The sequence below is a fragment of the Symsagittifera roscoffensis genome, chromosome 1 (assembly GCF_963678635.1).
Source record: "Symsagittifera roscoffensis chromosome 1, txSymRosc1.1, whole genome shotgun sequence".
Lineage (NCBI taxonomy): Eukaryota > Metazoa > Xenacoelomorpha > Acoela > Convolutidae > Symsagittifera > Symsagittifera roscoffensis.
Window position 1 is genome coordinate 94,432,021 of NC_087062.1, and position 26,816 is coordinate 94,458,836.

A 26,816-nucleotide genomic window follows, 5' to 3' on the forward strand; every position below is an offset into this window, starting at 1 on the left:
AAAAAAACCGGTTTGAAATTCGAGTTTTGGTCTAATTTTGAGCGAGTAAAGCAATCGAGTAACGTTAGTTGAAGAAAGCTAGTCATTTAGACAGGGAAATTTTGACTGTACCATAAGAAAAAAAACTAATTTTAAGAGCTTCGTTTAGCGCTTTCTTGTCAAAAAGTTTTGTAAACAATATATATAAACAAGAAAAAATAGTTAGATAAAAAACTGTTAATCCAATGAAATTTTTTTCAAATGATTATGGGAGGAAGAATCTGGCTGAATCTCTGGTGTTGCAAATCCGTCATCTTGATTTTCAGTTGCTGTTTTTTACCTTCGGTACATTTAATTTTCAGGTTAAATATCCTTTGAAAACGAGAGAGGAAACATTTCCGCTTTTGCATCTTCTGCTCAAAAGTAGTTGTCGTTCTGCAGACTGAGTCATAATCTGTCAGGTGCTCTATAACTGCATAATCGCCATCATCCATCCATTGCAGTCCCAAATGACGAATTAACTGATTTTGTTGCTCTTTTTTCTTTTCCAAGCAACTTTTTGTAGTAGAACAAAGTGCTCCGCCTTCATAACAATCGTCCAACTGCGTATCAAGGACTATGGTCCTCTTAGAGTTTTGAGAACTTTTTCTGGGCACACAATCTGATGATTTGAGTTTGTTTGACTTGACCATAATTTGATTCTATGAGCAGTTCCAAAAAGTTCGGATTGACAGTATTAAAAGCAGTAGTCATCAAAGTTTGAGCAAATTTTGCTAACTTTAGAAGTATTTTATTTGTCGAAAAATCAGCTTTTTCATCTCTTTAAAAACTGACGAGAAACAACATTTTACTCTTTTTCTTTAAATATGAATATCCGAACTTTTTGCCAGGTATTGCGTGTGAAAACAAGGAGCTTAGTTTAAAAATTGTTTGTATCTGAAGTATCTGAAACACAATGCTGTGTTGAAAACTTTTAGCGGATATCTTCAATAGGAAACACAATTAGTCACAATCTAAAATGACAAATTCTTCAATAGTTCATAATAAAAGCAATACAATGTCTTTTGCAAAGGCTACTTAAATGCCCAAAAATGTCTATTTTTGTCCTAAAAAGGATCAAAATTGAGTCTTAAGGGAATTTTCATGAATACAGAATGACCTTTTCCAAAGTCAACCTTGTAGTAATTTTTGAACTTTTTGAAAATCAGAGCTTACGAATCGCGAAAACTTAATACTATTTAGAAAATCAACATATGAGAGAACTTAAGTATAGAGACCTACTTATGGATGAAGTGCTTCAACATTTTCGCACTGAGCACAAGTGCTTCAAATGAAAAAAAAATTTGTTCAGCTGAGACACAAGCTGAATGTAATCCATTGTTCTGTCCAAGAGCTTCCAGAAGCTTTCAGGAGCTTGCAAGAAAGCACATCGCTGAAAGAACAACATTTTGTTTGCTACCTTTATCAAATCCCTCATGCAGTATCTCTTTATTCTTTATTTTCAACAAAAGTTCTACCCTTTTTCAATAATTCATAAGCTATGTTTAGCTTTTATGCTGGAAACAAATATTTTTGTTGGCTCAAAGAAACTATAATTATCACTAGCAACGTCAACTATTTTATGCCTGAGAATGTCGTGGTCAAAGTATACTGTTACCACCCGGGTTGACGTCCATAGAAAAAAAATGCTTATCATACAATTCCATTAAAAAAATGCTATCATACATTTTTTTTGTAAGTTTAAATGAGGTTGATTCGTTTTGTGATTAATTTAGATCAAGTTGGCCCATTTTTTTTTCATTTTTTTTGACAAAAAACGTTTATCATACGATTTCCATTCTATGAAAATGGTATGATAAGCATTTTTTCGATAAACAAAACTTTAGCCGCGACACACAAAATAATTTTGAAAACTTGTCCCAAATTTTTTTTGTTTTTTTTTTCAACCGCAAATTGAGTTTTCTACGCAAACAAACATGTTCCAAAATCTTTTTTTTTGTGTGCATAACGTAGTCCTGGATACGATAATATTGGCTTTTTTCGTTTCACTTTAAAAATTTTTTTTCAAAAACGCTGAAAATTCCTATTTCTTTTGTATGGCGTGTTTATGTATGCCCTGATCAATGTCTGATAATTTGAAAATTCAAAAATTTAAAATAATTATCAGTGAAAAATTTTGCCAAAAATTAAAAGTTTGTAACTTTTGTTATTTCATTTGTGAAGGACAACTCGAAGACAATTCAGGTCGTTTATTATGCATTGTGAAAGCAAGACCGTCCAACCTTTGGTGCTTTGAGTAATCAAGGTCTTTTGTCACTTGGGTTCGGTTGAAAACATAAACCAAATTGTTTCAGAAAATAAAATTAGAAACAAAAAACAACTTTTTGGCTTAAGGCAAAAACACCTATCATACAATGCCATTTAATGGAAAAAATGGCTATCATACAAATCCATACAATTTTTCCAATCGGGGTGGTCTTGTTTTATTCAGACCAATTCTCAAAAATATTTGCCTCGGGGGACCATCCATGGATCTTCCGAGCATTGATTATGCGTGACATATTATCGTGCACCACAAAATTGTTCCAAATTCAATCAAAGCAGGCTAATTGGTCTTAATAATTCCATTCTCGATTCTTAACATTCAGCTTGAAATTCATATTTTGTGAAAATTTCCGTAAGCAATAACTATTTTAGTCCAGTTTATGAACAGTCAGAGCATTCAAGGCTTTGCCCTGATACGAGCAGTCTTGTTGTTTCGACTTTCGAAAAAAGTGAAGAATTGATACGCCCGGGGTGAGTTTTTTTATTCGGGTCAATTTCAGAAAAGATGACTGCGTATCCGAAAATCGTGTGATTGCCAAGCGATTAAGCTTGCACTTGACTAAAGTGCGGCTTTGCCGCTGGAATAGTACTTCGGTAGTCTGACTATTAAGAATACTTCGATAGTTTGACTATTTTTCACTATTAAAATTTAATCTTTTAGTCTAACTTCGAGCAAATTTTATTAGTTCAAGTTGGACTAAAACGCAAAAGTATCAAACCGGGGTTTCTAGACTCAGCTGAAAGAATTTAGTATGATATATCACTCAACCCATTCCTATGATTTTTTCTGGAACCTGATGTCGCGTGGAAAACAAAAAAAGAGAAAATACTAAAACATACCCGATTAACAGTTCTTCCCCATTTCCATTAGTCTGGACAAAGAAAACTAGTACCTCGCGATCATCATCAGCCAAACTTTTTAACTCTTATTAGAGCGTATGGAAGCTATTTGAGATGGGCACGAATTCGTACAATGGGCACCACTACCGGGCCTATGGGAGAGAGAACTGGCATCTGTAAATTTATAAAATCTGGTTTTTAATGACATGCTTTCTGCATAAATCATTCGGTAAAAAGAATTTTGTCATTACTGGAAATGCCAGTTGACTTGAGGTCACTGTATTTTGGTTTTGTATCATTAGATTTGGTCTAAGTACCATTCAATTTGCAGATCGTAAAGATGATTTTAAAATTTTTGATGGAAATATATAGTTTTTTGCGACTAAATTGCACATTTGGATGGAAATTTTTTTGGATCTTTTTAGACATGTTTTGTTAACCAAAATGCTATAAGGAATTAACATGTTCTGCAACTGTCTTAAGAGTTTTTTTTTCAAAAAACTCGTGATAGGGTTCTGTTTTTTACCTGTTCATTGGAAATATCCATTTCCAGCAAGTTCTCAAAGTGAATGTGGAATGTGGAATGTGGATATAAGCATTATCGCGGGGAGTTTTTTCAAAAAAACACGAACCACCTTAAATAAAAAATGTTCAGCTGGAACGAAGTTGTTTGGCCAGGCGATTGTTGAGAAATTGTCACAAATTCGTTTGTTCTGTGGTTAAAATTGCCTCCTGATTAAAAGATCGAAAATATATGTTACTAGAGAATTCAAAATCTCGTGACGGCTACTGGGGCATGGTGTGAAAATTCAATACGTGCCAGGCGCACTCAATACAAGAAACAATTTTAAAAAATTTCTATTCGTAAACAATTAAATTATGTTTTAAAATGTTTTTAGCAAGAAGCATTCGACATATAGGAATTTCTTGCAACCCAATTGATTTAAAGTCACGCTTTTTTGGTTGTTTTATCATTAAAATAAGTTCAAGCAACGCCCAAGAGCAAGCCGTAGAGAGATTTTTAAGAGTTTGATGCGACTTTAAAATTTTTTGGTTAAGTTGTTCTTCGTTTAGATAGTTTTTTGATTTCTACAAAAGATGAAAACTTTTGATTGATTTCTACAATTTTAAGATGAAGCAATTTTTTCTTACTTTTTAATGAAGCTATAAAACCTTATCTTTTGTTCCAGCAACTTCACGTAATTAGTTTGAGGAACTATATCAATAGTGTTTTTTCCAATAAACTTGATACTGCAATTACATAATAAATGTCAGATGGCGCCGAGTCTTATATCACCTTTTAAGTTGTCATTCTGATTTCAAAAGGAAAATAGAAAGAGAGTTGTTTCAGGGGCCAGAAAAACTCGTCTGTGTATTTCCATTTTTCAAACTAAATTACCGCAACGAAAAATGAGATATTAGATTTGACAATAATGTTTTAGTAGCAGGGCTAGATCTAGGACTTTCTCGAGGGCAGGTGCGGCAAATCACTTTTTTCAGTCATTTCAAATTTTCGATTATTCCTACCGTCGCAAGATATAGGATTTTTAGAATTAAGAAACACCTAAAACTCAGCGGTCTCCTCGCCGATTTCGATCAGACTTTCTGAAAAATTTTTTATTTCTTCAGGAAGTTTTTATTCCAAGTTTTTGTCTCCTAGCTTTCAAAAAGTTTTAAAAGAAAAGTGAACAAAACTAAATTTCAGGCCTAGGGTTTCCGTGCAAATGTGAAGGACAAACAACAACAAGAGTTACAAAATATTGCTCTATGTTTTGAGGACTGTTCGATTCATCAAATTTATCACGTACAGAATAACACAAAAGATATGCGCTTGTTTTTAATCTCCGTTAGAGCTCAAATTTTTCAACTGTCTTCAAAAAACATTGAAGTATTCACAATTGGAGCAGTTATTTTCTCTAGCCTCGAATCAAAGGTTTCAGCTGGAATAGTCGAATTGATAATACAGAACAAATATCAGAGCGTTAGGACGAAAACTCGGGTGGTCTCTACATTTTGGCTTCAAATGCAGGTAAATTTGCTCCCATTATGGACTATTTGCCCATTATGTCCTTATGTTCTATTTTGCCTATTCTGCACTATTTTGCACAGTACTGCCTCCTTTTGTGGCCGTTTTGTCTTGTAAATTGGTAACGCCAAGATAGACCATCCAATAAACCAGACATATCATGATATAAGTTAACGGAAACATAATTCGAGAGTACAGGTCGATTCGACTGACGTCAATACTTCTCGTTTTTGGTACGTGTTTTCCTCGGCGACGTCTCGGATTTTTCTGCCTCGGAACTTGTTGAAAGTAACTTCGCGAGTTCTCGTGAATGACGCTCGGATTTTGTTTATAAATAGCTTCAAACATCGGTTTTGAGTCCATCACCGGTGATTGAGGCGCTATGCCCGGTGACCGGAACTCGCTGCTCGGCGTGTTTGTGAAGGAGTGTTGTCTTGATAGGGGAATGCCAGCCGAATGTTGCGAGAACTGGTGATGACTGCCGACAACGTTAGCGTCGTTCGGATCTAAATTATGACCAATCGAGTTCGAGCTCACTTGTCGCTTATGTCGTTGTATCAGTTCCGGTGACTCAGGAGAACCGGTATCAAAATGGGCTTCGTGGGTTTCGGCTACTTGGTTGTAGTTTTGGGAGGCGTTCAGTGATCGGCTGCTGTGACTGTTGCACAGAAGAGGTTGTGTTTGACTAGCTGAGAAACTGTTCTTAGGTGAGTTGCGAATATTCTTTTCGATGACGCAGAGTCCATTCGACTGGAATCGCGATGGTTCGTTCCGCCACGGAACTCCGAGCTGAAAGAAAACACCATTTCTCAAAAAAGGGCAAAAAATAAAAGAAACAGTAGTTTTTCAGTTTTCAAGAACGATCCAATTATTATGAAAGTATGGTTTTCGACTAAGAAAATTTCTCGAAAAGTGTTTCTCGAAAAACTTTTGTTTAATTTCAAAAAATTATGCTTTATTTCAAAACAAAATCCAAATCAGAAAAGTTTACTTTATAAACATAAGTAAGATTGGAAATGTTTCGCACCAAATGGGGTCCGTCTCTTTCGGGTGGTGTGGACACCTTGGGTTGGTATCTGGGCTTGTTGAAGTAGCAGACAAGAGCGAACTCGACCAGAGCTCCGAATACGTACAAGAAACAGATGCCAAAATAGATGTCCAGGGCCTTGATGCTGGATACCCGGGGTAAGTTTGAGTTGGTCGCCCCCATCAAGGTGATCATGGTCAGCACAGTGGTTATAGCCAGTGAGGCCCTGGAGAAAAACAGATCACGTGATGTCAAAAAGAAAAAGCGACACAACTTTGAAAAAAGAAAGTTTGCAATGTGGGGGCGGGGGGAGTGGAAAGCAGCCCAAGAGCTGAGTTACCAAGATTTACAAAAACATAAGATTAAACAAAAGGTATCATTTTACAAATTTATCTTGCCAGCTTCAAACTTTCCAGAAGTAGTTTTTAGTTAAATGAATAAAAATTAAAGAAATAAATAAAAATTATATATATATATTTTTTGCAAATCCCCCCACACTCAAGGCTAAGTGTAAAAAGACATGTTTATCTAGCATATATCTAGAAGATATGTTTTTATCTTAAGCCAATCAGCTCACATCATATCAATTTAGAATTATATCTGAGTGCTGCTTACGATTGGTTAAAAACCTTAAAAATCGCAAGTTGTCAAAGCAAACAACCAAATTTTTCCAAAAACAGTTGCAGATAGTTTCTTAAAAGCAGACCTCAAGCTCAAATTACCTTCAGATTATGCTATCAAACATCTACCAGAATTTGAAAACCTAAAAAAAATAAAATTTGTCTGAAAAACAACCACAAAACCACTCCATAGCGCAAATATGGTTGTACTGACTTTTTTCGAAAGTCAGTACAACAATACTCCTCGTATCACAACGAAGACTTAAAAGTTTTGACTGTTTTTTTAATGCGCTTAAACTTGCATTTGGTGAAAAAAAGACAGTTTTAAAATAAAGCTATTTATTTGGAAACTTTTCGCATCTGATTTAATGTCAAAAACTACGTGAAAAGTTCGTTTCTATTCGCCAAGTTTTTGGATTATATAAGTTAGTCTCAATTCAATTTGAAAAAATTCTGAGCTAATTTAATTTACCGCCTACACTACGCGTTAACAGAAAACTGGGATTTATCGCACAAATTTATCCCAATATGATCAAATTGGCACTTTTCAAACACTCAAAACTTAGCAAAAACGATCACATATGAAAATTGGAGAACTCAAGATGAAAATAAATCCCAGTATTTTGTTAACGCGTAGTGTAGGTGGCAAATTAAATTGATTTATTGTTCCGACATTCGATACGAAATAAACGGAATATTTGTGCTCGGGGTGGGTTTTTTTTCTTCAGACAAATTTCGACTTTTTGACTAGCCATTTTTGACGAAATTTTTTAAACATCTTTCGAAAGGTATTGTTGTCTTGAGCTTCAATTTGAAAAGATTTTTTAACCTGTGATCATTTTTTGTAAAGTAATGGGGGTTTAAAGATTGGTTTTTTGGCCAATTCCGGACAATTAATGCGCGATATTTTTTTGCGCTTTTAATGCGTAAGCGGAGATTTAATCCGTTCTAGAAATCGTTCCAAATTGTTTGAAATAAGCTTATTTGCCATGATTGATTTTTACTAGCAGCAAAATCCTTTCTTTTGTACTTTATATGGCGTGTGGGGTGATGATTTTCATTAAAAAGTTCAAATTTCAGAAAATAAAAAACTTCATTTTGTTTTTTTTTACATTCAATTTTTCTATGTTATTACTGCTCCATAAACTTCAAAAGGCAGTCGGAACATTCAGGGATTCGCCCTGATACGAGCAGTCTTGTTTCATATGTGATCGTTTTGCGAAGTTTTGAGTGTTTGAAAAGTGCTAATTTGATCATATCGAGATAAATATGTGCGATAAATCCCAGTTTTTGTTAACGCGTAATGTAGGTGGCAAAATAAGTTGATTTATTGTTCCGACTTCCGATACGAAAGAAACGGAATATTTGTGCTCTTGGTGGGTTTTTTTTTCTTCAGACAAATTTCGACTTTTTGACTAGCCATTTTGACGGAATTTTTTTTTCATCGTTCAAAATGTATTGTTGTCCTGAGCTTAAATTTGAAATGATTTTTTTACCTATGATCATTTTTCGTACAGTTATGGGGGTTTAAAAATTGGCATTTTGGCCAATTCCGGACAATTAATGCGCGATATATTTTGCGCTTTTAATGCGTAAGCGGAGATTAAATCCGTTCTAGAAATTGTTCCAAATTGGTTGAAATAAGCTTATTTGCCATGATTGATTGTTATTAGCAGCGAAATCTACTCTTTTGTACTTTATATGGCGTATGGTGGAATGACTTTCATTAAAAGGTTAAATTTCAGAAAAAAAAATTTCATGCAAAATGCAAGTTTAAGCGCCAAAAAAAACAGTCAAAACTTTTAAGTCTTCGTTGTGATACAAGGAGTATTGTTGTACTGACTTTCGAAGAAAGTCAGTACAACAATAATTGCGCTATGGAGTGGTTTTGTGGTTATTTTTCAGAATTTTTTAAATTTTTTTGCTTTCAAATTCTGGTAGATGTTTGATAGCATAATCTGAAGGTAATTTGAGCTTGAGGTCTGCTTTTGAGAAATTATCTGTACTGTTTTTGGAAAAATATGGTTGTTTGGTTTGTCAACTTGCGATTATTTATGTTTTTCACCAATCGTAAGCAGCACTCAAATATAATTCTAAATATATATGATGTGAGCTGATAAAAACATATCTTCTACAGATATGCTAGATAAACATGTTTTTTTACACTTAGCCTTGAGTGTGGGGAGATTTGCAAAAAAAAGATATAATTTTTATTTGTTTCCTTAATTTTTTTTCATTTAACTAAAAACTAATTCTGGAAAATTTGACGCTAGCAAGATAATTTTGTAAAATGATACCTTTTGTTTAAATATATGTTTTTGTAACTCTTGGTAAATTAGCATATACATTTATCACAAAAATTCTTCTTGAAAAAAAACTTGAAGTTTTTTTCGAGAAAAAACAACACCCAAAAAAGCACAAGCAAATTGATAATGTTGGAGAATTAAACTTGAGATCCATTTAAAGCTTAATTTAATTAGGTCGCTAGATGCGGCGAGAAAAATTAATACAAACAAGGTCCATGTATTGTTTGTAGTACAAAATCTTAAGACCAAAAATGGAGGTACTAAACGTGAAAAAGTAGAATTTAATCAAAAACCATCGGAATACTACTTTTATTTTTTGAAACTAAAATAGTTTTTAGCCTGATAATAATAAATCAAGGTGGCAGCCTAAAAAATTGAACCTTTTTGATAGAAACTGATTTGTCTGTCATCTGTTTGTACGCAAAATAACATACCTCAAAAACTACTTGTAGGGCTTGGAGTGTGATAACAGTTTTAAGGTTTTTCCGCCGTGATTTGTTTTCCCATTTTTTTTGGAAGTTGCCTCGGTTTTAAAAAATCTTTTGGGAACTAATTTTAGCAGCAAAGGATTTTATTAAAAATAAGTTAGTTGTTTCAAACTTTGCTTTCAAGTATATTTAGGTTTGTCATTTTTAAAAATTTTTTTGCTTTGATTATTGCTGTCAGAGTGTCAGGGGTGGATCTAGGATTTTCCCGAGGGGGGGGGCGTCTTTCAAAAATATTTCGAAATTTTGTCGGCCTATTTTTTTATGTCGACCAACAAATTGATTTTTTGAGTTCTCGTAAATCATTATGAAGACCCCATTTTGACCACATTTTCTGCGCCGCAGCAAAACCCCGAAAAAAAACAAGGCCAAAAAAGGCGTTTATAGGCAATCTTCGGAAAACTTTGGCAAAAAAATCGCGCTTATTCGGCGCGCGCTCCCTCCTCAAAATTAATATAAATTGGCGCCAAAAGCGTCTTAAGAAAAATTTTAGGGTCCGTCAGCCAAAAACGGATATCTCAAAATAGTACAAAGCGGGACCCTTTGGTTCGGCAGGGTGTCGAATGCTTTGGGGGGGGGGGGGGGGGAGAGCGTCCGCGCTCCTCTAAATCCGCCCCTGATTGCTGTCGAAATAGTATATGCTGCACGCACAAAGACTGGCTAGCCTTGTTTTATATATATTTGATGTTTGTTTATTTTAGAAACATGCATGTTTAAGCAATTAGTCATTTTCTATATCCATATTTGATTGAAATTTTGATATAAGTTTAGTTTAGTTTCGTTTCAGCTGACCTTGCAGGCACTGAGTGTCTGTTGACGTAAAAGTTGACCCAAGACAGCAGCACAATGAGGGTGGCCGGTACATACGTCTGGATGATGAAATAGATGAGATCCCGTTTGAAGTAGAACACCACCTCCAAGTCCGAAAAGTTGCCTAGAATCAAGTTGAACACATTATACGAAGCGGTCAGCGGTCGGTTGGCATCCACAGTTTAAAATGCAATTTAAAGATGGGTACTCTCTGCTTATTTTTCGCCAAATATAAAACGACCATGTAAGCAAAAGTTGGCCGTTTCCAAAAAGTGCCTAAAAGCGTCTTTCGTTTTTTCAAAACAGCGTGCCCAAAAATTTGATCAAAATAGTTCTTTAGAGTGATTTGGGAGAGCTCAAAAATCAAGGTGGCCGAACACAAAGTATCACAAATCTTTCAAAACTTTTTGAAAATCCCTTTTGAGATAATTCACCCCTGCATTTAATGTTTGACTGAGGGGAAGCGCAATTTTTTTTATCATAACCTTTAAAAAATGTCCCAACAACGTAGTTTTTGGCCTTTTTTACTAAAAAAATGTGCCTCAAAATTTTCTCACAATCGCGGTTTCTCAAAATCGGGCCGTTTTAGTTTGGAATGCTCGGAAAATCAATTTTGTCGAGCTAAAAAAAGGCAGTCAAAATCTTTTGAAACGTTTTTCAAATCCTAACCCCCCCTCCCCTCGAGAAAAAAAATAGATCCGCGCTTCTGTATGAGCATGATTATTCGTCGTAAACATTTTTCAGTTTAATATGTGATTTGTTAATTCATAGCTGAATCCAAAATAATCCAATTAGGACCAAGAAAACATATCATCTAACGCCTTGAGGCATTAAACTCTTCCTCCGACCAACTTTAGTTTATGTCTCCTTTCAATTATGCTTGCCTGTTGAGAAATTCAGGAAATACTGTTTTGTAACGAGGTCGATCAATTTGAATTGGGCTAATTCGAGTTTCTGCCTGTTGAACTCCACTGGTGCTCGGTCGTCTAGGTCATCTTGTTTCCATCTCAGAACAAGATCTTTGCTCGTGTAGCCGACTGAAACATAAGACGACGCAGTCAAACACCTCTGCTAATTTATGCAGCACTAATGAAGAAGTAAGAATAGCCTATCGATCATTTTCTGGCAATTCACCACAAGATAATCATTTAATTTTAGCATCCGCTTGCCAAATGCATTCATGCTTAAAACCAAATTAAGTGGGTGATGACCAGGTGAGATAACTTACATGTTTCGACCATGAGTGAGCACTTCTGAATGTCCATGGGAAAGTACATGAGATCCATCGGACACTTGGCGATCACCGTCACTCTGAAATGAACGTTAACAACCTTCAGTTTTTTCGGGTCTTGTTAACTATCTCCCCCCCCCCCCCCCTCTATTGCAATAGGGAGGAAGGGGGAAATAGTTAACAAGATCCGTTTTTTCGTCTATCAGCCAGTCGTCATTCTAATATAAAACCATCTTTGTCCGTGAACGAAACAGCAGCTATTCAAAATGATCAAAACATCTTCATAAAATATTGCAAACGTTTTTTCCAGCATCTCTCTTTCATTTTGCGTTGTGCCTGTTTCATTATTAGCTTTTAAGCAAATGAACATGTACTATCTTTGAGGTAGTAGGTATTCTTTAGATCAACCATACAAGGAATTTAGGAATTTCTCGAGGGGGGGGGGCTGGATTTTCAAAAAAAAATTTTGAAAATTTTGTCGGCCTTTTTTTAGGTCGACCAAATTGATTTTCTGAGGTCTTCCAAATCACTATAAAGACCCTAATTTGACCAAATTTGACCAAAGGGGGGACCCTTTGGGCCGGCAGGGGGTCGAATCTGTTATGTAAGTGATCTCACCTACATTAAGTATAACATTAAATCTATTATGTAGGTGATATAACAATTTTTTTAAAATAGTCTTTTACAAAAATTCAAATATTCCCCCTCCCTCCATATCAACTTGGGGAGAATGTACGGTTGATCATAATCTTTTACACTCTGCAAAACAACAACCAGAAGCCTAAAACAAAGAATGTGAATAGGTGATTTTGTTCCAATTTTTAAAAACAATTACCGCAATTTATGAGCTCGGGTTAGGTTTTTCTTCAGGCCCAATTCATCCGTCAAACGTATTTGCTGATGGAACTTTTTTTACAATCTGAACGGTTTTGATGCACTTCAAGTTCAAATTGATAAATGTATTTCGACTGCGATTAATTTAAGGCAATGCTTAGAAGAATACTTGCAACACCTGCAACATTTAAAGCAGAGAATAATTCTGCCATTTCAACAAGTTTTGCTAGTTGTTTACTTAGAAAAACGTAAAAGATAAATCGCTGTTAAAACTATTCCAAAAACTAATGTTTTGTTGGTTATTGGGCTTACTAAGCACATGCATAAATATTGCTATCAAAGTTTTAAGGCATTAGAAAAGTCAGAATAAATATAAATTTTGTATCAGGGTCAAGCCCTAAAAGTTCTGACCGTCCTTTAACGTTTTGAGATAGTTTTATGCTTCAAGTTTTGATAATATTTTCTAAAGAAAAAAATTCAAAACTTTTTTCATCCCGTTGCTCCACACCCAAACAAACATATTCAAACGCGCAAAGTATGCCAAGGTACAAATTGCTCTAATTTGTATCTAGTAGCCTATTAACACGACCAGATAGCTTTCTTCAATTCAGTTTTGTATAATTTATAGCGGGATTCTGTTCATCATAATTTGACAAGTACATAATATATTGAGAATTTGTGCCAAACAGGCAATCACAAAAAATCTATGATTATCTAAATTTTAGCTCAGAGCATTAGTTTTGCTTAGAAATATACGTAAACATATCACAATTTGTAAAGAGAAAAACGAAAAAGCAACAAGCAAAATTGTTTCATCGCTAATTCAAAAGTCGACATAATGATTGAAACTACTATGATCGAAAAATCCCTAGTTAAAAAATACTATGATAGACAATTTCCTTGTAGGCATGAAACTTGATTTTCGCAGATAATATTTTGAAATAAAAATTGTGTAGAGTATATGCATTCAAAATATATCGCAAAACAAAAGAAATGTTCGATACGGAATTGTAACTGTCACGATCTTTAAATAAAACTAATTGTTAACTTCAACTTTTTTCTTCATAAATTATCAAATGGGTTAACTCTGGTGATTGTTCCGATCATTGGAATTACGGAAGAATTTTGTATTCGGTTGTGTTTCAATTCTTTTTATATTTTTTCTGTTTTTTTTTCACGCAAATCATTCTTCGACTTGAACCGTTAAAAAACTTTTATGTAATTTTTATGAATAGAATCGGAACAATCTGTGCTACTTGCACAGCAATCGACTTTCCTTTTTTAGAAAAGCATCTGGTTCGTCAGGAGAAATTTCTGTCACGGCACTCAATTGGTTATTAGAAAGGTTTTCACATGTAATTTTACTGATACATCTTCTTCATTGCATCAGATTTTAAGAGCTGAATAAAAACCGTGATGGCTATTTTTTTTTCTTCTAATCAAAGTTCTGAAAACTTGAGTGTGTTGGTTTCTGTCTTTTAGCGATGCCCTATACATGTACTAGAAAAGTTGGTTTAAGCTCGGTTTAAGCAACAAAAAAAGACTTCAACAAAAAACATGAATTGAAATTGATTTTAAGCTTACAAAACCATTTTAAACGGACACTAAAGAGATGTAAGCTCACAGGTTTCAAAATCTTGTAGATTTTTTGATGCACAACAAGTAAATTCAATCAATTTGAATCCATATAAATCAAATTAAAATTTAAGTTTATAATCATCTTATTATACTAATGAAATTATACAAATTTTTACAGACTTTTTTGGCTTGGTAGGTAACATGCGTAAAACGAAATTAAATTTGTAAAGTATCTTTTTCTGTGCGGATGTTTGACCTTAAAATGAATTATACAAATTTCGGTGCAAAGTTTTTGAAGCCAAAATAATTTTTCCCGGTTGAGTTTTTGTTCCGATTATCGAAACGAAAGTTACGGAATAATTGTGCTCGGGGTGGGTTCTTTTTTCTTCAGACAAATTTCGACTTTGTAACTAACTTTTTTGACGGGATTTTTAAAAATTATTCAAAAGAAATTGTTGTCCTGAGCTCAAATGTGAAAATATATTATATCTGTGATCATTTTTCGTAAAGTTATGAGGGCTTAAAGATTGCCATTTTGACCATTTTGACCAATTTGGGACAATTAACGCGCGATATATTTCGCGTTATTAACACGTAAGCGGAGATTCAATCCGTCTTAGATATCGTTCCAAATTGTTGGAAAGAAGCTTATTTGTCATAATTGATTTGCTACAAGGAGCGAAAACTAGCTGTTTGTACTTTGCATGGCGTGTGGGGAGATAATTTTCACAAAAAATCTCATTTTTTTCTTTGTTATTTTTGCTCCATAGACCTTAAAAGGCAGTCGGACATCCAGGGCTTCGCCCTGATACGAGCAGTCTTGTTCGTTTTTGTTCCGACTTTCATAACGAAACTAGCGGAATATTTGTGCTCGGTGTGGGTTTTTTTTCTTCAGACAATTTTCGACTTTTCGGCTAGCCATTTTTGACGGCATTTTTTATATCATTCAAAAAGTATTGTTGTCCTGAGCCTGAGTTCGAAACAAAATTTTACCTGTGATCATTTTTCGCAAAGTTATGGAGGTTTAAAGATTGCCATTTTGGCCAATTTGGGGCCTTTAACGCGCGATATATATTTTGTGCTATTGACGCGTAAGCGGAGATTTAATCCGTCTTAGAAATCGTTCCAAGTTGGTGGTTGAAAGAAGCTTATTTGCCATAATTGATTTGTTACATCGAGCAAAATCAATTCTTTTTGTACTTTGTATGTCGTGTGGGGTAATGATTTTCATTTAAAAATTTCAAATTGTAGAAAAAAATTTCATTTTATTTTATTACAATTAATTTTTTTACTGCTCTATAAACCTTAAAAGGCAGTCGGAAAATTCAGGGCTTCGCCTTGATACGAGCAGTCTTGATTGCTCTTTGTTTTAGAAATTTGCTCTGAGAATGCTGCCCTGCTCATTAAAATTATATTTGAAGGATTGCATTGTTTAAAATAGAATGCAATTAACATCTTAGATAGAAATCCTTAAAGATTACAATTAAGTACTTAGATTACAATGTTTAAAGTATATTGCAATTAACAACTTAGGTTGCAATGTCTGACGTAATCACAGAAAAACAAAGTTTGCAATTACCAACTCTGTTCAAAAGACTGTTGAGGACTGTGACACTGACAGAGCCTTTCTTGAGTAAAAATGTTTGCCAAAACTTTGGAGAAACATAATAATTAGTTAATTTTGAAATTTTTATGGCGTACAATTATTTTTGTACAACCCCATAAATCGATTCAAACCAATCAGGCACTAAAATCGATCCTAAGTTTTTCAGATACATCGATTCAAATCGATCTAAATTCCATTTCATATCCTTAAATCTACAACTTGGATCGATTTGAGTCAAATTAAAATCAATTTAATATCAAAAGTTATCGTTTCAAAAGTGTTTCTGTTAGTGCGGCTGATTATTCAACCCAGTTCACATTTTGTTAAACGGCTAAGGAGGTCAGCAAGAGTAAGGGGAGGGTATAGTGTTTAGAGGAGAGGGTGAAATTTCTAATATAAGGTTGTGTTTAAATTGCGGTGGTGTTACAAGAATGATCATAAGAATGAAGCCATGCCGTGGTATATTTAGAAGAATATATAAACGCATGTCTATAAGCTTACTGCAATTGGCAGGCAAGCCTTTGCACGTGTGAATTAGAATTTGTGGCATCCGGTTCCCAAATTAACAGCGGATTCCATAGCCACAAGCACGTAAGGTAAATATACGCCGCCTTAAAATATGTTGCAAGTTCCGCAACGGGCTAATTTCAAATGTTTTCCGGATTTGAGTGGTGAGAGCGGGTATTATGAGGGGGGGGGGGGTAAATTACCTGGCACTGTAGAGGACTAGCCCGTCCGGTTGTATACGGAGGAGTATGTTAGGAACCATAACTTCCTGCTTCTTGCTCTCATAGCTGTCTGGGAAGTAAGTATCCGGCTGCCAGATGTTGCTGAGGAAGTTGCTGTTCACAGTCAGGGAGTCTATCCCCTCACTGGCGTTGAACATGAGTCGCTTGTCCCGCCAGTACTGTCGGAATGAAATGTCAATTCGGAAGTTCTGAACACATTATTAAAGCAACATAATGTCATAGTTTTTAAGCTTAATTACCTTTCTCCTGGTGACAGGGATGTATCTAGTAGTGGATTGCGCTAATTTCAGTGGGAGAATCTTAACATGCCTGGTATAGTTTTTTTTAAATCACAACTTTCCAATTAAATAGGAATCGAAGGTCTTTTTGGGAGAGGGGTTTTAATTTAACCCCTAAAAGCCGCTAAAACGTCTAGGACGATAGTCCACTCTATTTCATTTCCCATAATTCTATGTGGAGTGGCTTGCTAAGAAGAAGCTCGTCTCAGTTGCGGGGTATTTCTGCTTCTCAGCAAGTTTTTGACATTTCACATGATATTCTTAAAAAAGTCGCCCTGATACGCCATCATTGTCATGGCAGTGGCTCGAAGCTTTTCCGAAGTAACGTCTAACCGGCTTGCTAAAAAGCCTTTCTCGCATTAAAAGTTTTCATCCACCATTTATCCACCATCGCTTCTTTATTTTGCTTCATTAGTTACTTTCCGTGACTCATTTAAAAATTTGACAATTTAGAGGAGTCTAATATGCGACGACTCTGAATGTCCAAGATGGGCCAATTGGCATACAACTCGCTGTAGAGTACTAAGTTCTTCTTTCAAAAATTGTGGTAAGCACTAAGCGAGTGGTATGCATACATGTGGCATGACCCGAAATGACAGATAGTTTAGTTCGCTTACATAATGATGATCATACCATGCAATTTTCAAGTACCGCGGCAATAAAGCGAAGATAAATATAAGGAGCGATCGTCGGTCAAACATGGATGTATTACAGTAGTACTAAATGACGAGGGGCCGAATCTATGACAGGGCGGGGGGGGGGGGGGGGTACTCATTTAACCTGCAACTGTTATGATGGTTAAACCTTGAAAACAGATTGCATGATATGATGACTGAATCTTGACTTACCATGTCGACTTCTGAGATGGGACCGACACTGTCGATGTTCATTGTTACATTCACCACAACTGGAGGACCTACACAACAATTAACAGCCTAGCTATCAACAACATAAAACCAATAAACAAACTATTTAAACTGATTGAAATACGAAAATAGTCGACCAAGTATTGCCATCACTAAAATAAGAGAATTTTTTTTGTTTTCATTGATTTTTCGAGTTACGCATACTAGTGACAAGAACTGACCATTTGCACCGAATTCGAGAAATTTTTCCAAACAAATTCGATAAACCGTTAAAAACAGACTTAAACCACTAAATGAATTGACTCTGAAATTTGACCTTACAATTCTTAAGTCCTGATTCAAATATCCCTGGAGAAAAAAAGTAAAAAAACGCTGGAAACTTTAGACAAATTTTTTCTCAAACTGGATTGATATTACTGAAAAAAGTAGCTTCAGCAAAAATAGCAAAGAAACTTAAGCAGGGGCACAACAGCGGTTCGCCGTGATGAGCTGTACAGCTCGTATGTTGGTCCTATCCCTCGTGGATAAATGATCTTAACAGTTCTGAAGTGCTGATTCAAATTCCCCGAAAAAAAAGCAAACAAAACATGACACTTTGAACGCAGTTTTATAATTGGATTGATATTACTGAAACAAAAAATGGCTAAGAATTGTGCCAGTATAATTATGGTGCTATTCTTTGCATAATCACAGTGCCACTTTTCAGTGAAATTCGGACTCCAATTTATTAATTTTGTTTTCACTCATTTAGGACAATTAAAAATTACGCGAAAAATACAGGGCCTGTAGCTGAGCATATCTTATCAAATTGAAACTCTTATTTTGCATAACATAGTAAAAAAAAACATAATGCCCGAACAATTATCATTTCTACTATATCAAGTACAAACTGATTTTTCAAAAACTTTTGATCGTTCCTTTTTTTTTACTTTTGAAAATCACATCAACTTTAAATTTGGATTAAACAAGCAGCTCAATTTGGTATAGTAGCCGAAGCCATGGTACTGGGAGAAACCGAAGCCATGGTACAGGGAAATACCGAATCCTTGGTACTGGGAGAAACTGACGCCATGGCACTGCGAGATACCAAAGCCATAGTAGTGCGAGATACCGAAGTCAAATACAGGGAGAAACAGAAGCCATTTCACTGCAAGATACCGAGAACATGGTACTGGTAGATACTGAAACCATCCTGCTGGAAGATACCGAAAACATGGTACTGGGAGAAACCGAAGCTATAGTACAGGAAAGCACCGGAGCCATGGTACTGGGGAGATACTGCCATGGTACTGGGAGATAACGAAGCCATGATACTTCGAGATATCGAAGCGATCGTACTGGGAGAAACCGACGACATAGTACTGCGAGATACCAAAGCCATGGTAATGCGAGATACCGAAGCCAAAGACAGGGAGATACCGAAGCCATGTTACTGGGAGATACCGAAATATGTTACTGAGAGACACCGAAAACATGGTACTGGGAGATAACGAAGCCATGGTACTGGAAGATACTTAAAACATCGTACTAAGAGATACCAAAGCCATGGTACTGGAAAATAATGAAAACATGGTACTGGTAGAAGCCGTAGCCATGGTACTTCGGCATACCGAAGCCATGGTACTGCGAGATACCAGAACCATAGTACTGCGATATACCGAAGCCATTTTACTGGAGGATACCGAAACATGGTACTGCGAGATACCGAAAACATGGTACTGGTAGATAACGAAGCCATGTTACTGGACGGTACGAAAAACATGGTACGGCGAGATACCGAAGCCATAGTACCAGGCTATAACGAAGCTATGGTACTTCGAGATACCTAAGCCATGGTACTAGAAGAAAATGACGCCATGGTAGTGCGAGATACCAGAGCCATAGTACTGCGATATACCGAAGCCATTTTACTGGAGAATACCGAAACATGTTACTGCGAGATACCAGAAACAAGGTACTGGTAGATAACGAAGCCATGATACTGGACGATACGAAATACATGGTAATGTGTGATACCGAAACCATGTTTTTGGGAGATACCGAAATATGGTACTGGATGACACCGAAAACATGGTACTGAGAGATAACGAAGCCATGGTACTGGAAGATACATAAAACATCGTACTGGGAGATACCAAAGCCATGGTACTGGATGAAATTGAAAAAAATGGTACTGGTAGAAGCCGTAGCCATGGTACTTCGAGATACCGAAGCCATGGTACTAGGAAAAATTGATGCCATGGTACTGCGAGATACCAGAGCCATAGTACTGCGAAATACCGAAGCCATTTTACTGGAGGATACCGAAACATGGTACTGCGAGATGCCGAAAACATGGTACTGGTAGATAACGAAGCCATGGTACTGGACGATATGATAAACATGGTACTGCGAGATATCGAAGCCAAAGTACTAGGCGATAACGAAGCCATGGTACTTTGAGATAACGAAGCCATGGTACTAGGTGAAAATGACGCCATGGTACTGCGAGAAACCAGAACCATAGTACTGTTGAAAACCGAAGTCATTTTACTGGAGAATACCGAAACATGTTACTGCGAGATAACAGAAACCAAGTACTGGTAGATAACGAAGCGATGGTACTGGACGATACGAAAAAATATGGTACTGTGTGATACCGAAGCCATGGTACTGGAAGATACATAAAACGTCGTACTGGGAGATACCAATGCCATGGTACTGGGAAATACTGAAAACATGGTACTGGTAGAAGCTGTAGCCATGGTACTTCGAGATACCGAAGCCATTGTTTCGAGATACCGAAAACATGATGCTAGTAGATAATGAGGCATGGAACCGGAAGATACGAAAATTTTGGTACTGGGAGATAACGAAGCCAAGGTACCGAAAACACTGAAAACTTGGTACTGGGAAATACCGAAGCCATGGTTCGGAGATACCGAAAACATGGTGCTGGTAGATAATGAGGCATGGAACCGGAAGATACAAAAAAATATGGTACTGGGAGACAACGAGGCCTTGGTACAGCAAGATACCGAACCCATGCTTCGGAGATACCGAAATCATCGTACTGCTAGATACCGAAGCCATGGTACTGGAAGATACATAAAACATCGTACTGGGAGATACCAAAGCCATGGTACTGGATGAAATTGAAAAAATGGTACTGGTAGAAGCCGTAGCCATGGTACTTCGAGATACCGAAGCCATGGTACTAGGAAAAATTGATGCCATGGTACTGCGAGATACCAGAGCCATAATACTGCGAGATACCGAAGCCATTTTACTGGAAGATACCGAAACATGGTACTGCGAGATACCGAAAACATGGTACTGGTAGATAACGAAGCCATGGTACTGGACGATATGATAAACATGGTACTGCGAGATACCGAAGTCATGGTACTGGAAGATGCATAAAACGTCGTACTGGGAGATACCAATGCCATGGTACTGGGAAATACTGAAAACATGGTACTGGTAGAAGCTGTAGCCATGGTACTTCGAGATACCGAAGCCATGGTACTGCGAGACACCAGAGCCATAGTACTGCGATATACCAAAGCCATTTTACTGGAGGATACCGAAACATGGTACTGCGAGATACCGAAAACATGGTACTGGTAGATAACGAAGCCATGCTACTGGACGGTACGAAAAACACGGTACGGCGAGATACCGAAACCATAGTACTAGGCGATAACGAAGCCATGATCATTCCAGATACCTAAGCCATGGTACTAGGAGAAAATGACGAAATGGTACGTCGAGATACCAGAGCCATAGTACTGCGAAAAACCGAAGCTATTTTACTGGAGAATACCGAAACATGTTACTGCGAGATACCAGAAACAAGGTACTGGTAGAAAACGAAGCCATGGTACTGGACGATACGAAAAACATGGCACTGCGAGATACCGAAGCCATAGTACTAGGCGATAACGAAGCCATGGTACTTTGAGTTAACGAAGCCATGGTACTAGGCGAAAAGGACGCCATGGTACTGCGAGATACCAGAACCATAGTACTGTTGAAAACCGAAGCCATTTTACTGGAGAACACCGAAACATGTTACTGCGAGGTACCAGAAACAAGGTACTGGTAGATAACGAAGCCATGGTACTGGACGATACGAAAAAATATGGTACTGTGTGATACCGAAGCCATGGTACTGGAAGATACCGAATACATGGTACCGGGAGAAACCGAAGCCATGGTACAGCAAGATATCAAAGCGATGGTACTGGGAGAGGTAACACCATGGTAATGGGAGATACCGAAGCCATGGTACTTCGAGATACCGAAGCCATAGTACTTGGAGTAACTGAGCCATGGTACTGCGAGATACCAAAGCCATTGTACTGGGAGAAACTGACGCCATGGTACTGCGAGAAATCAAAGCCACAGTACTGCCAGTTATTGAAGCCATATACAGGTAGAAACAGACGCCATTTCACTGCAAGATTTCGAGAACATGGTACTGGGAGATACTGAAACCCTTGTACTGGAAGATACCGAAAACAGTGTACTGGGAGAAACCGAAGCCATAGTACAGGAAAACACCGAAGTCTTGGTACTGGGAGAAACTGACACCATGGTACATCGAGATACCGAAGCCATGGTACTAGTAGAAAATGACTCCATGGTACTGCGAGATACCAGAGCCATAGTACTGCGAAAAACCGAAGCCATTTTGCTGGAGAATACCGAAACATGGTTCTGCGAGATACCAAAAACATGGAACTGGTAAATAACGAAGCCATGGTACTGGGCGATACGAAAAACATGGTACTGCGTGATACCAGAGCCTTAGTACTGCGAAAAACCGAAGCCATTTTACTGGAGAATACCGAAACATGGTTCTGCGAGATACCAAAAACATGGAACTGGTAGATAACGAAGCCATGGTACTGGGCGATACGAAAAACATGGTACTGCGTGATACCGAAGCCATGGTACTGGAAGACACCGAAAACATGGTATCGGGGAAACCGAAGCCATGGTACAGCAAGATACCGAAGCCATGGTACTTGGAGATGTCGAAGTCAAACACAGAGAGATACCGAAGCCATTTTATTGGAAGTTACCAAAAACATGGTAATGGGTGATATCGAAAGCATGGTACTGGGAGATAACGAAGCCATGGTACTGGAAGTTACGAAAAACATCGTACTGGGAGATACCACCATGGTAAAGGAAGATACTGAAAAAATTGTACTGGGAAAAGCGGTAGCCATGTTACTTCGAGATACCGAAGGCATGGTACTAGGAGAAATTGACGCCATAGTACTGCGAGATACCAGAGCCATAGAATTGCGAAATACCAAAGCCATTTTTTGCAGGATACCAAAACATGGTACTGCGGGATACCAGAAACACGGTGCTGGTAGATAACGAAGCCATGGTACTAGACGATACGATAAAAAAATGGTATTGCGAGATAATGAAGCCATAGTACTAGGCGATACCGAAGCCATGGTACTTCGAAATACCGAAGCCAGGGTACTAGGAGAAATTGACGCCATGGTACTGCGAGATACCAGAGCCATAGCACTTCGAGAAACCGAAGCCGTTTTACTGGAGGATATCCAAACATGGTACTTCGAGATACCAAAAACATCGCACTGCTAGATACCGAAAACATGGTACCGGGAGAAACCTAAAACATGGTACAGCAAGATACCGAAGTCATGGTACTAGGAGAGATACCGTCATGGTACTGGGCGATACCGAAGCCATGGTACTTCCAGATACCGAAGCCATGGCATTTGGAGTAACTGAGCCATGGTACTGCGAGATACCAAAGCCATAATACTGCGAGATACCGAAGCCATTTTACTGGAGGATACCGAAACATGGTACTGCGAGATACCGAAAACATGGTACTGGTAGATAACGAAGCCATGGTACTGGACGATACGAAAAACATGGCACTGCGAGATACCGAAGCCATAGTACTAGGCGATAACGAAGCCATGGTACTTTGAGTTAACGAAGCCATGGTACTAGGCGAAAAGGACGCCATGGTACTGCGAGATACCAGAACCATAGTACTGTTGAAAACCGAAGCCATTTTACACAGTCAGATAGCCAAGACATTCTATTGGAAGATGCCGAAAACATGGTACTGGAAGATACCGAAAAAATATGGTACTTGTAGAAACCGAAAACATAGTACAGGAAAATACCAAAACCATGGTACTGGGAGAGATACCGCCATGGTACTTGGAAATAACGAAGCCATGGTACTGATAAATACCGAAGCTATGGTACTGAGAGACCGTCATGTTACTGGGAGTTACCGAAATCATGGTAATTCGAGATATTGAAGCCATTGTTTTGGGAGAAACCGACGCCATCGTATTGCGCGATACCAAAGATATGATACTGCGAAATACCGAAGCCAAACACAGGGAGGTACCGAAGCCATGTTACTAGGAGATACCGAAAGATGGTACTGGGAGATATCGAAGCCATTGTATTGGAAGATACCGAAAACATGGTGCTGGTAGATAAGGAATCCATGGAACCGGAAGATACGAAAAATATGGTACTGGGAGAAAACGAAGCCAAGGTACCAAAAACACTGAAAACATGGTACTGGGAGATACCGAAGCCATTGTTTGGAGATACCCAAATCATGGTGCTGGTAGATAATGAGGCATGGAACCGGAAGATACGAAAAATATGGTACTGGGAGACAACGAAGCCAAGGTTCCAAAAACACTGACATCATGGTACTGGGAGATACCGAAGCCATTGTTTCGAGATACCGAAAACATGATGCTAGTAGATAATGAGGCATGGAAACGGAAGATACGAAAATTTTGGTACTGGGAGATAACGAAGCCAAGGTACCGAAAACACTGAAAACTTGGTACTGGGAAATACCGAAGCCATGGTTCGGAGATACCGAAAACATGGTGCTGGTAGATAATGAGGCATGGAACCGGAAGATGCAAAAAATATGGTACTGGGAGACAACGAAGCCTTAGTACAGCAAGATACCGAACCCATGCTTCGGAGATACCGAAATCATCGTACTGCTTGATACCGAAGCCATGGTACTGGAAGATACCGAAAACATGGTACCGGGAGAAAACGAAGCCATGGTACAGCATGATACCGAAATCATGGTACTAGGAGAGATACCGTCATGGTACTGGGCGATACCGAAGCCATGGTACTTCCAGATACCGAAGCCATGGCATTTGGAGTAACTGAGCCATGGTACTGCGAGATACCAAAGCCAAAGTACTACGAGACACCGAAGTCAAACACAGGGAGATAGCGAAGCCATTCTATTGGAAGATGCCGAAAACATGGTACTGGAAGATACCGAAAAAATATGGTACTGGGAGAAACCGAAAACATAGTACAGGAAAATACCGAAGCTATGGTACTGAGAGACCGTCATGTTACTGGGAGATACCGAAGTCATGGTAATTCGAGATATTGAAGCCATTGTTTTGGGAGAAACCGACGCCATCGTACTGCGCGATACCAAAGCCATGGTACTAGGAGATACCGAAAGATGGTACTGGGAGATATCGAAGCCATTGTATTGGAAGATACCGAAAACATGGTGCTGGTAGATAAGGAAGCCAAGGAACCGGAAGATACGAAAAATATGGTACTGGGAGAAAACGAAGCAAGGTACCAAAAACACTGAAAATATGGTACTGGGAGAAACCGAAGCCATTGTTTGGAGATACCGAAAACATGGTGCTGGTAGATAATGAGGCATGGAACCGGAAGATACGAAAAATATGGTACCGGGAGACAACGAAGCCAATGTTCCAAAAACACAGAAAACATGGTACTGGGAGATACCGAAGCCATTGTTTGGAGATACCGAAAACATGATGCTGGTAGATAACGAGGCATGGAACCGGAAGATACGAAAATTTTGGTACTGGGAGATAACGAAGCCAAGGTACCGAAAACACTGAAAACTTGGTACTGGGAAATACCGAAGCCATGGTTCGGAGATACCGAAAACATGGTGCTGGTAGATAATGAGGCATGGAACCGGAAGATACAAAAAATATGGTACTGGGAGACAACGAAGCCATGGTACAGCAAGATAACGAGCCCATGCTTCGGAGATATCGAAATCATTGTACTGCTAGATACCGAAGCCATGGTACTGGAAGATACCGAAAACATGGTACCGAGAGAAACCGAAGCCATGGTACAGCAAGATACCGAAGTCATGGTACTAGGAGAGATATCGTCATGGTACTGGGCGATACCGAAGCCATGGTACGTCCAGATACCGAAGCCATGGCATTTGGAGTAACTGAGCCATGGTACTGCGAGATACCAAAGCCATAGTACTACGAGACACCGAAGTCAAACACAGGGAGATAGCGAAGCCATTCTATTGGAAGATGCCGAAAACATGGTACTGGAAGTTACCGATAAAATATGGTACTGGGAGAAACCGAAAACATAGTACAGGAAAATACCAAAGCCATGGTACTGGGAGAGATACCGCCATGGTACTTGGAAATAACGAAGCCATAGTACTGATAAATACCGAAGCTATGGTACTGAGAGACCGCCATGTTACTGGGAGATACCGAAGTCATGGTAATTCGAGATATCGAAGCCGTTGTACTGGGACAAACCGACGCCATTGTACTGCGCGATACCAAAGCCATGGTACTGCGAAATACCGAAGCAAGACACAGAGAGGTAGCGGAGCCATGTTACTAGGAAATATCGAACGATGGTATTCAGAGATACCGAAGCCATTGTATTGGAAGATACCGAAAACATGGTGCTGGTAGATAATGAAGCCATGGAACTGGAGGATACGAAAAATATGGTACTGGGAGACAACGAAGCCATGGTACTGGAAAACACGGAAACCGTGGAACTGGGAGATACCGAAGCCATTGTAGTGGAAGATACAGAAAACATGGTACTGACAGAAACCGAAGCCATTGTTTGGAGATACCGAAAACATGGTGCTGGTGGATAATGAGGCATGGAACCGGAAGATACGAAAAATATGGTACTGGGAGACAACGAAGCCATGGTACTAGAAAACACGGAAACCGTGGTACTGGGAGATACCGAAACCATTGCACTGGAAGATACAGAAAACATGGGTTATGGGAGAAACCGAAGCCATGATACAGCGAGATACCAAATCCATGGTACCCGGACATACCAAAGCCATGGTACTTCGAGATACCGAAGCCATGGTACTGGTAGATAACGAACCCATGGTACTTGAAAATACGAAAAATATGGTAGTGTGAGA

At 38.1% G+C, this 26,816-nt stretch overlaps 1 protein-coding gene across 1 annotated transcript in view; it reads right to left on the reverse strand.

Moving 5' to 3' along the window:
- Positions 1–4,837: 4,837 nt before the first annotated feature.
- The window catches only part of LOC134852941 (glycine receptor subunit alpha-1-like), a gene marked incomplete in the record, with an annotated part of 68,063 nt that continues 46,084 nt past the window's right edge, over positions 4,838–26,816 (reverse strand). Inside the window, 7 exon segments of the mRNA XM_063868820.1 lie at positions 4,838–5,959; positions 6,198–6,423; positions 10,401–10,542; positions 11,303–11,455; positions 11,647–11,729; positions 16,378–16,604; positions 17,543–17,610. Of these exon segments, the coding sequence (XP_063724890.1) occupies positions 5,231–5,959; positions 6,198–6,423; positions 10,401–10,542; positions 11,303–11,455; positions 11,647–11,729; positions 16,378–16,604; positions 17,543–17,610 (1,628 nt within the window).